Source organism: Olea europaea, chromosome 18 (assembly GCF_002742605.1).
Source record: "Olea europaea var. sylvestris chromosome 18, O_europaea_v1, whole genome shotgun sequence".
In the NCBI taxonomy this organism is placed as follows: Eukaryota; Viridiplantae; Streptophyta; class Magnoliopsida; order Lamiales; family Oleaceae; genus Olea; species Olea europaea.
Window position 1 is genome coordinate 14,270,426 of NC_036254.1, and position 10,955 is coordinate 14,281,380.

Here is a 10,955-nt window from a genome sequence, read left to right on the forward strand (position 1 = left end):
TTACCCTTACTAAACCAGTTTTATTACTGTTACAGTTTCTCAATCTGACAAATCTGAAATTTGATACAAAAAACTTGGACATATTATTGATAATAATTAACATATTCTTAAGAAACAAGGCCATTTAGGAAATGAAAGGATTGAAAGAAAATCTTTTTGTGAACACTGTATCTACGGGAAGAAAAAGAAATTGCCTTTTGCTACTGGTATTCATAACTTAAAGTTTATTCTTGATTACTTAGATGCCGATCTGTGGGGACCAGTTACTATAAGTACTTATTATGGTTACAAATATTACCTCCTTATCATTGATGATAATTCAAAAAAAAAGTTCGATCATTCTTTCAAAAAATAAATCTGACACCTTCCAAAATGAATATCAAGTAAACAAAAATGTTAAAGTTCTTAAAACTGAAAATGGCCTTGAATTTTTCAATGAAGAGTTTGACAATTTCTGTAAATATAATGGGATCCTTAAACATATGAGTTGATCCACAACATAATGGGCGAGTAGAAAGGACGAATAAGACTTTGTTAGAAAATGTGAGATGCATGTTGATAAGCTCAGGTCTTCCAAAACTGTTCTAGAAGAAGCTGTTAAAACTACCTCATATTTAATAAATAAGTGTCCCACAAAATCATCGAATTATGATACATCCAATCATGTTTGGAAGGGTTATCCTATTGATTATTCCAAACTATAGGTTTTTGGTTGTGCTTCATATGTACACCAAAATGAAGGAAAACTTGAGCCCAGATTTGTTAAAGGGATTTTCTTAGGATATGGTGAAGGTGTCAAAAGTTATAGAATCTGGTTGAAAGATCCGGGAGGCTATAGAGTCATAATAAGTAGGAATGTTATCTTCAATGAGATGGACATGCCCTGTACTGAAGAAAAAAAATTGCTACCTTTGAAAATGATCAAAATAGATCTTTTATACAATCTGAACTTTTTCCAACTAATTTAAATCCTGGAAATAACGATCAAATTGAGGTGGACCCTATCCAACAACAAGATACTGTTATTGAACCTAAACCTGGACCTGTTATTGAACCTTTATCTGATCTACTTGTAAATCCCATAGAAGATTATCATCTAGCGAGATATAGAGTAAGAGGGGGAAATAAAACCACCATAAAGATAGGATGAAACCTAATTCTGTTACTGCACTTAATGTTCAAAATTTTTTAGACAATGAGCCTAACTCCTACGATGATGCCATTAGAGGAAAAAAAATGCAAGTTTCTGGCTTGCAGCCATGGAAGTTGAAATGCTTTCACTAGTTAAGAATAAGACTTGGGTCTTAGTCAGTAAACCAAAATGGCAAAGGGTTATTGATTGTAAATGGGTTTATAAGATAAAATAAAGGTGAAAATGTGAGCTTCAAGGCAGATTAGTTGCTAAGAATTTTAACCAAAGAGAGGGAATTGACTACAATGAAAATTTTTCTCCTATAGTCAAATATACCTTTATATGGATCTTACCTTCTCTTTCTTTACAACTCGATTTTGAATTGGAAAAAATAGATTTGAAAACTGTCCTCTTGCATGGAAACTTAGATGAAAAAATCTACATGACTCAACCAAAAGATTTTGAACAAAAAGAAAAAGAAAACTGTGTGTTTTTCACAAAAATCACTTTGTGGTATAAAACAAGCCATTAGATAATGGTACATCAGGTTTGATACTTTCATAAAATGACTTAACTTTAATAGAAGTGAATATGATCCATGTTTCTATTATAAAGGTAATGGAGGTCCTGGTTCCTATTATCTTTTGTTATATGTTGATGAAATGTTACTTCCCAGGTGTGATGTAAATAAGATAAATAATATTAAGTAAAAGTTAAAACAAGAATTTGAAATGAAAGATATAGGTTCTGTAAAAAGGATTCTAGGAATGGAAATTAGAAGAAATAGCGCTTATGATAGCCTGTTTCTTACACAACAATCATATGTATATAATGATCTGTACCAAACCTGACCTTGCCTTTGCTGTAAGGTTTTTAATTAGATACATGAATAATCCTGGTGAATGTCATTGGGAAGCCATGAAATGATTGTTAAGATACTTAAAATGAACATCTAACTTAGGGCTGATGTTTAATAGAGGTAAGGCTGGAATTAAACTAAAAAATTTTGTTAATTCAAACTTTGTTAGTAACTGTGATAATAGAAAGTCTACATCTATTTACTCTAAATGATATCTGCATAAGTTGAAAATCTTAACTGCAAAATATTGTAGCTCTATCATCAACAGAGGCTGGATATATTGCAACCATAGATGCGGTGAAGGAAGGTATATAGCTAAAAAACTTGTTGGACGAAATTGATTTTTCTGGTAATAATGTTGTTATATGATTTGACAGTCAATCTGCTATATATCCTTATGTAAATTAGTTAACTTGCCATCAAATAGTCTCTTTAGCAGTAATATTACTATCATATCAAAACATATTGTTTTCCGTTGACTTCTAAATTTTAAGAGGAATCCAAATCTATGTTTTGATCTAAACAAAACAAAAAGAAACTAAGAAATTTAATGGTCTGAACAAAAGAAAAAAGTGAAAAACAAATTAAAGTACATGGTCATTATTTCAACAAGAACACGTATATATAAACATACATACATGGTCTTGTTGAACACTGAGTAATAAATTTTATGCTTCTTGATGAACGACACAATATTCTTTTAAAATATTCATATTCATAACGCGTATACTTCTTTTCAATCTTAATAATATTTTAATAAATATTGATATTTAAGATTGTGTTGTACGAGGAACAACAATGTACTCTTCTACTCAAATATTTCTTCTAATATAAAGTGCATTCTACAAGAGCGACAACATATTACACATCTTAAATTTCTTTGTTATCAAAATCACGTCATCAAAATTATCATAGTCGATTATCAGCCTTCCCTTGTAGAGAGAAATTTTTTTTCTAGCTCATTAGCTAAATATTCGTGTTGATAATATATTATAAAACTAAATGAAAAAGAAGGAACAATTGAAGAAAAATAAGAGTATAAACTCAATTATGTATTTCATTATAACAATATATATATATATATATATATATCTAGTTCATTAGCTAAATATTCGTGTTGATAATATATTATAAAACTAAACGAAAAAGAAAGAACAATTGAAGAAAAATAAGAGTATAAACTCAATTATGTATATATATATAGAATACGCTTTTCTAAAATAAATAGGAAAGTCATCTAAACTTATAGATTATCAACTATTCATTCAACATCCTAATAACACAATATCTCTTTATGATTTGTAATAACTTAAATAAAGCATGGACATTGGGTTTGGTGATTACTCGAATAATAACAATCTCTTTTTTATTCCCGTTAGTTTTATGAGCATACAATTAAGTAGCCAAATCCTAAAAAATTGTGAGGATCGTAATATTGAATAAAATTCAACGAAATAAACTATGAAGATGGAACTAGAAAGGCGCCGATTAATAAACCGACTATAGGCTTCCTAGTACATGTTTCTTGCCTGTGAAAGCTTGAGATTTTTGCTCTTTTCTCTCTTGGAGTTTGAAGTCATTCCTCGAGTCATCTGATAATCTCTCCAAGCCGTTGGAACCAAAAACAAGCTTTCCAGATTTCTTGCCGCCAACACTGGTGGTTGACGCCGAAACCGCACCTGATCCGCCGGAGCTGCCACTGGTGGTCGGCGCATTGTTCTCTTGAGTCTTGCTGTTAGCCACTTTACCGTCTACAGATTCCCCGTCCAAGCGTCTCCCCTTGCCTGTGAATGGCCTAAATTTAATCTGTTCTTCAGTCTCCTCCTCTTCTACTTTTTCTGGAGCGTTCTCTTTGACTTTTTCCGGTTTTTCAGGTTCTTTATAGTCAAGAGGAGCAGCAAAATCCACTTCACAATCCGTCTCTATGAGACAAATTGCAGGGCCCGGTTTCGTTTCCAAAACATTAATGTAAAACTTCTGGTTATCATGAGTGACCATTATGGTATCCCCGGTGCTCAAACAAGAAAACCTGCGCAGAGTTTTTTCAAGAACAGCTTTTGGGTTTAAGAGTTGGATGAATTTTGTTGAATGCGGCTGCAGTTTCAAGAAATTTCCAGTCGGAAGCAAGGCGCTTTCGACCAGTACTAGCTCTCCTTCTTGTAAATTCAAGTTCTCCATCATCCAATCCGGCACCTTGATAAATCCCTCGTCCGCGGTGAATTCCGAGATGCCGCAGTGAGAAACGTGCCCTGGATTGTAATATGGTTTAATCTGAAACATATATGGATGTGGGATATTCCTGGCCATCAATGCATGAAGGGCTGATTCGGGCATCACAATTTTATCGCCACATTCGAGTTCAGATTTTTTGGATTTGGAGAAAGAAGTACAACAATATGCTTGCTCGAACCCGAGTTGACCCCTGGAAAATCTGTCGTCCATGTTAAGTAACTGAAGAAGTAAAACCTAAGCCCGGGAATTGAACAAAAAGCTAAGATAAATTGCTTAAAGAGTGCTAATTCAGGTTTTGGATATAAGTATATATAGGGTATGCATGCGTGTTTCCGTGAGGGATAAGGAGTCCAATTTTTGGAATATACAAATTCCTTAACTATTTTGAACTAGGAAAAAATAAAATCCTTCGGGGTTTAGGAGTCTAGTTTTTGGTATATACAAATTCCTTTCCTATTTAGAACAAGGAAAAAAGTAAAATCCATGATGAATATATATGGTAACTTCTAATATATGGAAACAGAAAATCCACTAGCAAAATATATGGTAACTTTAACAAAAAGTTACAAGTTAAATAAACACATGGACAATGCTTGCATAGTCTAGAATTTGACGGCAAGAAAAATTTTGAATTGGTTTTTTTAAAAAAAAAAAAATCACAATTGTCGTGAAAAAGGTAGGGTTTGAAAGTGCACGGTAGTAAAATGAGATCAAAATGTCAATATTTATGGATGTCTCGTATTGGATTCTCAGAAGGAAGGGACAATTATGTAAAGCATCACTTGAACATGAGTGGATCTATTACGTAAGGGACTCATAGATGTAAAGCCCAAATATATACTAAATGGGGTAGATTTTTGCATCTAATTTTTGTTGGAATTTTGTATCAAAAATTGGTTGTGACCAATTTTAAATGATTATTTAAGTGGAATTCCTTATTTGGTGAATGAAAAATTAAGCCAAAAGTAAACCGCTTAAATACTCGAAATTATTGAAAATCATATAAAATATTGTGGAATATTCTAGAAATATATGGATGAAAAGATGTGTCTTTTCGTATGAAGGATCATGAATACGGGTACGATTAATTTCCAATAATTATGTCTCTTAATGAGATGTGTCTTTTGATATGATTGTGTCTTTTGACATACATTTCCAACCACTATATATTGACCTCATATATTTGGATGTAATCATTCAGAAATTCAAGTCAATAAATAATTACATATCATTCCATTACATGTCTCCTGTTTAATTTGCATTAAACACTTGCATCGAAGTCATGATTATAGTAGAGAGAGAATTCAGTTCGAGTTCGTTGATCTAAGTCATTTGGAGTGTTCCTATGGCTAGACGTGGTCTTTGTATTTTGAAAGATGATTGTCGAGAAAACCGTTAGCATCGATGCGGGACAAATTCATCTTAAGGACAAAGTGTTCCACACTTACCTCGGTCGAAAATCTATCGCTTGCATTCTCTTGTTTCATTTTCTAATTTATTTGATTATACTTTGATTTCATAAAAAAGATTAACTTTATTTACATGTTTATACTGCAAGGTTCGATCTTAAGAATGACATGTTTTCATTCAAGAATCGAAAAGAGATTAATCAATATTCATACATTCAGATTCGGTAACTATTATTGTTTTGCTTCTCAAATTCATTTCAGTAAGTCGAAATTACGTTTCGATTTCACGCAAATAAATGGCATGAATATAATATGCACAATATCAGTAAAATTTTCCAACAATTTCTTCATACTATAAGGTTTGGTTGCGCATCTTTTATCAACTATAGCTTTTGGAAAAGTCATTACATGCATAATCATAATGATTCCTAGCCCTTTCTACATAACACGAGGCAAGTGCATGAAGATGAGTAAGTCACTTTTAGTGCCTAGGCACCACAAAGCAAAGAGGTGGAACCTAGCGATGCCACTTCTCTGGAGAATTTCACACTGCACATATTTTTTTATTTTTATTTTTTTGTATTTTTATCATAACCTTCTTTCCTGATGCCCGATTGAGACAATTCAAATTGGGTTGTAAAGATAACTCAAATGGCTATAATATAATTACAATAGCTCTTTTCCAATTCGAACGTTTACTAGGCCAAAAATGGGTCTCAATCTCCTGTTGAAAAATCAAAAACATCCTTGTGTGGTTGAAAATTGATTTGTGAAAATATTTTTGCCGTATTTCACTCCTTTTGACTTCTAATTGCATCTAATTGACTCCTAGCATTCCCAAATCTTCATTGTGACATCCTACGCAACTTTTGAATAGTTACACTTTAGTCCCCAAACTTTGAAACTTGCCCTTTTTTCCAATTTTCATTTCTTTCTTTCAATTCCAATTCCATTCATTGAGTTTCACCTAATAAATAAAATACACAATAAATAGGGCTATAATTGTTCAAAAGAACTACTAAATGTCTATATTTTTATGTCCAAATAAGTTTATAAGATACACTTGTCAATTTTTTTGCTTCTTGGAATACAAGGAGATTGGGGTGCCACCCCAGAAAACAAGATATGCTAAACTAGAGGGATCATCATGATTCCTAGCCCTTTCGACACCATTGAAGACCGTAAGTCAAAGATACATTGTTTGCTTAAGAAAGTACAATGGTAAATAGTATGTTTTAGGCACGGAGTATGCATTTCTCAGAAGTTCAATGAGTTTCGAATGGGCAATGCACAAAAGTCGAATCGCTTATTAACAACAAATGATATATCTAGCACGTTATAGACATATTTGAGTGGACCAACATTTGGATGTAAAGAGTCGCGTCGATGAGAGGAGGACTATCACAAAGAAGAAGAGATTGAGTGTTGGATGATGAATTGAAATTGCAACTGTACTCAATTTTATTTAGTGTCTTTATAATTTTTTATTTATATCATTTTACTACCTATGGTCTTTCGTTTATACACTATAAAATCAAACTATTGTAAAATATACAAATTTTTTTTAATATTACTTTTTTTAATTTTATAATTTAATTTTTAACACTATATATATGTTGTAACCCAATATGTTACACAATTTGTTTCCTCCTCCTTGTAACCATTGCCACTAATTGTAGCAAATTGTGTTACATTTGTAACACTCAATCTTCTCATCATCATTGTCATCACCGATGCCACAACATGTTACCCACGTTGTTATGTTATCAACGTCACAACCACTTATATCCTACCTTGTTACACTCGTCATCGCAACCGTTACAACTACTTGTAACATACCAAGTTACACTACTATTGTCGTTACAATCACAAATTCTTTTGCTTACTTTTTATTGGACAATGACATACAAAATGTAGTGAAATTTCTTCAAGCACCCATTTAGCCTACGTCCTACAGAATTTATAATTATTTATAACTAATCAAACTTCATTTTCAACCGCACATTCAAATGGGTCTACCATACTATATCCATATTTATGCGTGTTAACTTCAATTTACATAGTAATTTCTCTCGAGTAAAATAAATCCTATTTACTATGTCTTTACGTAAGTTCTGATACACATAAACACATTTCATCATGAGACCGCAATTAAGATTTCATAAGATATAAGAGTACATATAAGAGTATCTCTTGATCTCATATCAAAGTCCATGTCACTTACTAGCTATATACACCTCTTAGTATTAATATAGTCCCTAAATTCACCAATTGGTGTCCAAGAAATTGAATTAAATTTAGTATACAAAAAGTAATTAACACAATATAGACATGGACATGAATTTGTTAAATTAATTAAACGTCAATAGACCTAAGCTGTATCATTCATCCTGACAATTAAAGAATTAGCCATTCATAATAGCAAAAAGCACAAAGAAAAAATAAAGCACGTCACTAGGTTCAATTACCATGAAAAGACAAAAGGAATAAAAACAATTGTTACATTCATCCTAACAATTAAAGAATTAGCCATTGATCAATTCTTGTTTCTTTTCATCTTTTTATATTCAGTATCATTCTCTTAAAATAATCAATAATTACACAAAACTAAGTATCTAAAATATGAAAGCACTTCCACATGCCTACTTTTGGTGGTTTGGATAAGTGTAAAATCACACTTTTTAGACAACCCAAGCTTCAACCTTTGTTCATCCTTGAATAAAGGGACTCAACTAAACAATAAACACATATACTAAACTAATATATGTTATTAAATTTTTTTTTTCAAAGTGAATATCTAAATTTCAAAATTCAAAAAAGTTAATAAAATACAAGAGTCAACGGTTACTTCACATATTGTATACTTAGCTTTTGAGTGTGCACATATTAATCATTTTCAATTCCGTCAATGATACTTGTATCAAGTCATGCACTTCAACTTTCAAAGTACCTTATCCCAGTCAATATCAAATCGAAAGTGTGTCAATATAATTTCTCATCGCTTGTACTCTCTCTTGGTTTTTCATTTTTTTCCCTAAATGTGAACTAAACAAATGAGATGGAGTTAATTTTTGTCATTAACTTAACCACTCTCCAAATCCCTGATCGATGAGCAAAAAATATTCGACAAAGAAAATTATAGTTTTTTTTGCCACCGCTTCAACACACTTTGATGTGTTTTTTATTTTTCCCTTATTTTATTTTTGGGATCTTTTGATTTTCAAAAGTAGTTTTCACTCTACAGCAACATTATTTTTCGATAGGCTGTCTTCTAAACATTGGTCATGAATAGAGCACAATTATTCAAGACTAGCTTGACATGACAATTTAGGTTACTTTAGTCTATGTTTCATGAATAGTGCAATGTCTTTTATATTTTTGGACCTATGAGAAGGATTGAAGAATGATCAAGTGAAGTATTCACCTCAAACTTATTCTAAATAGGGTTTTCAACAAGGATCTAACTGCTTACTATTGTCTCAAAAGATTTTAATGTAGTTGACTTACATAACTAAGTTAAAAGTTAACCAATCAAGAATGTAATCGTGCTCAATTGTTCATAAGTCGAGTATTAAATATTAATGGAATTCAAGTAATAAATGAAAAATAAAGTGTTAACACGAAGCAGTCCAATATTTTTTCCCATAATTGGATGTGAATTCCATATTCAAGTTAAGTTTCACACACAATCATGTAAAATAAGATGGGAAAATATTTATTTATTTTCCAGAAATATTAAACTTAGATTATAAACACAAGTAATACAATAATGTTGACTCCATTACACGAAATATAAATTATATTACAAGATAGCGAAATATTTTTCATCCTAAATTTAATTTATACATTGTCCTCAATGTTAGAATACACAGACCCAAATATAGAAATCAAAATAAAGGAGGAACACTAAGAACTCATCGGATGATTATCATACAATGGTGGAGGCTGAAATGGAACCATTCGAACAGTGGTCTTGACTCGAACAGCTGTGGAGGGTCTTGACTCTTGTCAAAGACTCGTGATGTGCCCTAAATGTCATCAGTCTGACAACTCATACATCTAATCTAATGATTACCGCGACATATGATGATTCCTTTTCAGAGGCATTTGATTTCTAATCTTCATTTTCTCTTTTTTGCTCGTTTTACCAATTATTTCTATCATACTTGAAAAAGAGAGAGGAAAAATATTTATCAATATGATCATATGAGAGCTAAGGATTACATTTAACAATTGGAAGTGTGGGATGAGAGGAAATTTGGCATAAGTGTGATGCCATGACAACGACCCTAAATATAAAATTTGATAAAACATAAGCTAGACAATAATTAAATGTGTCTAAATACTAAATGCAATCGTAACTCAATATATGCAATACATTGTAATGAATAAAAGCAAGTAAATTATAGAAAATTAGGTTGCCTCACAATATACGTTTGCTTATAGTCTTATCCCGACCTTTTGCAACAAAACATTCATGATACTTTGAATAGGATTTTGAAGGTCTAGGTTAGTTTGCTTAGATTGACTGTGCACCATATTTCATTTTTTCTCCAAATTTTCACTTTACCATTCTCAAAATAGCATGACTTGACCACCTAAACCAAACTCAATGATGAATACTTTGATCTCCTCAGTGATCTTTCACAAAATAAGTTTTAGAACAAACAATGAAGCAGGAGGATTGTATGTTAATTGCATCTTCATTGAACATCTCTCATTCGTTTTGTTCCATTAGAAATAAATCCCCATTCTTAAAATACTCATTTCTATAGATGGTATTCCTCAAGTTGAATGATAGATCTACTATCAAAAGTTCGAGCAATTGCACAATGAAGTTTTCATAAAAAGTCTATTTATTGTTGAGGATTAGTAAAATTCCCACCATTTTTTATTTTTTGGACCAATAAAGATTTGAGTATTGCTCCCAACCAGGATTGTATTCTTGCAAGTATAGATCATCCAAACTTATTTGGGCTCCCATCCTTTTATATCTTTGCATGGCGAATAAATTCCATTCCCCCAAAGGTATGCTGTCTTAAACAATTTCGACATATGGATAATCCAAGAGAGATTTCTTCTGTTCATCTTGTACTTGGAAGTTAGATAATTCCAATAATACTCCTAAGGGTTAGTCATCTTCATCAACTTTATTCACACACTGTACTTGGAAGCTCGGTAATGCCCATAATACTTCCACAGGTAAGTTGAGAAATCCCACATGGACATGTTGCAATCATCAATATTGGGATTTCATCTCACACTGTATTTGGTATATTACTTCTTTTCATTCCTTAAGAAAAACAAGTAGATTAGTTTGGGG

At 31.8% G+C, this 10,955-nt stretch overlaps 1 protein-coding gene across 1 annotated transcript; it reads right to left on the reverse strand.

The window, feature by feature from the left end:
- Positions 1–3,402: 3,402 nt before the first annotated feature.
- On the reverse strand, positions 3,403–4,487 carry LOC111366487 (ubiquitin recognition factor in ER-associated degradation protein 1-like). Its single transcript, XM_022987234.1, has one exon. The coding sequence runs from the start codon at positions 4,431–4,433 to the stop codon at positions 3,492–3,494; it is 942 nt and encodes a 313-aa protein (XP_022843002.1). The 5' UTR covers positions 4,434–4,487; the 3' UTR covers positions 3,403–3,491.
- Positions 4,488–10,955: the final 6,468 nt, after the last annotated feature.

What these genes read in the sequence shown, in the direction of transcription:
- LOC111366487 (XM_022987234.1), bottom strand. Translation starts at nt 4,433, where the DNA reads ATGGACGACAGATTTTCCAGGGGTCAACTCGGGTTCGAGCAAGCATAT.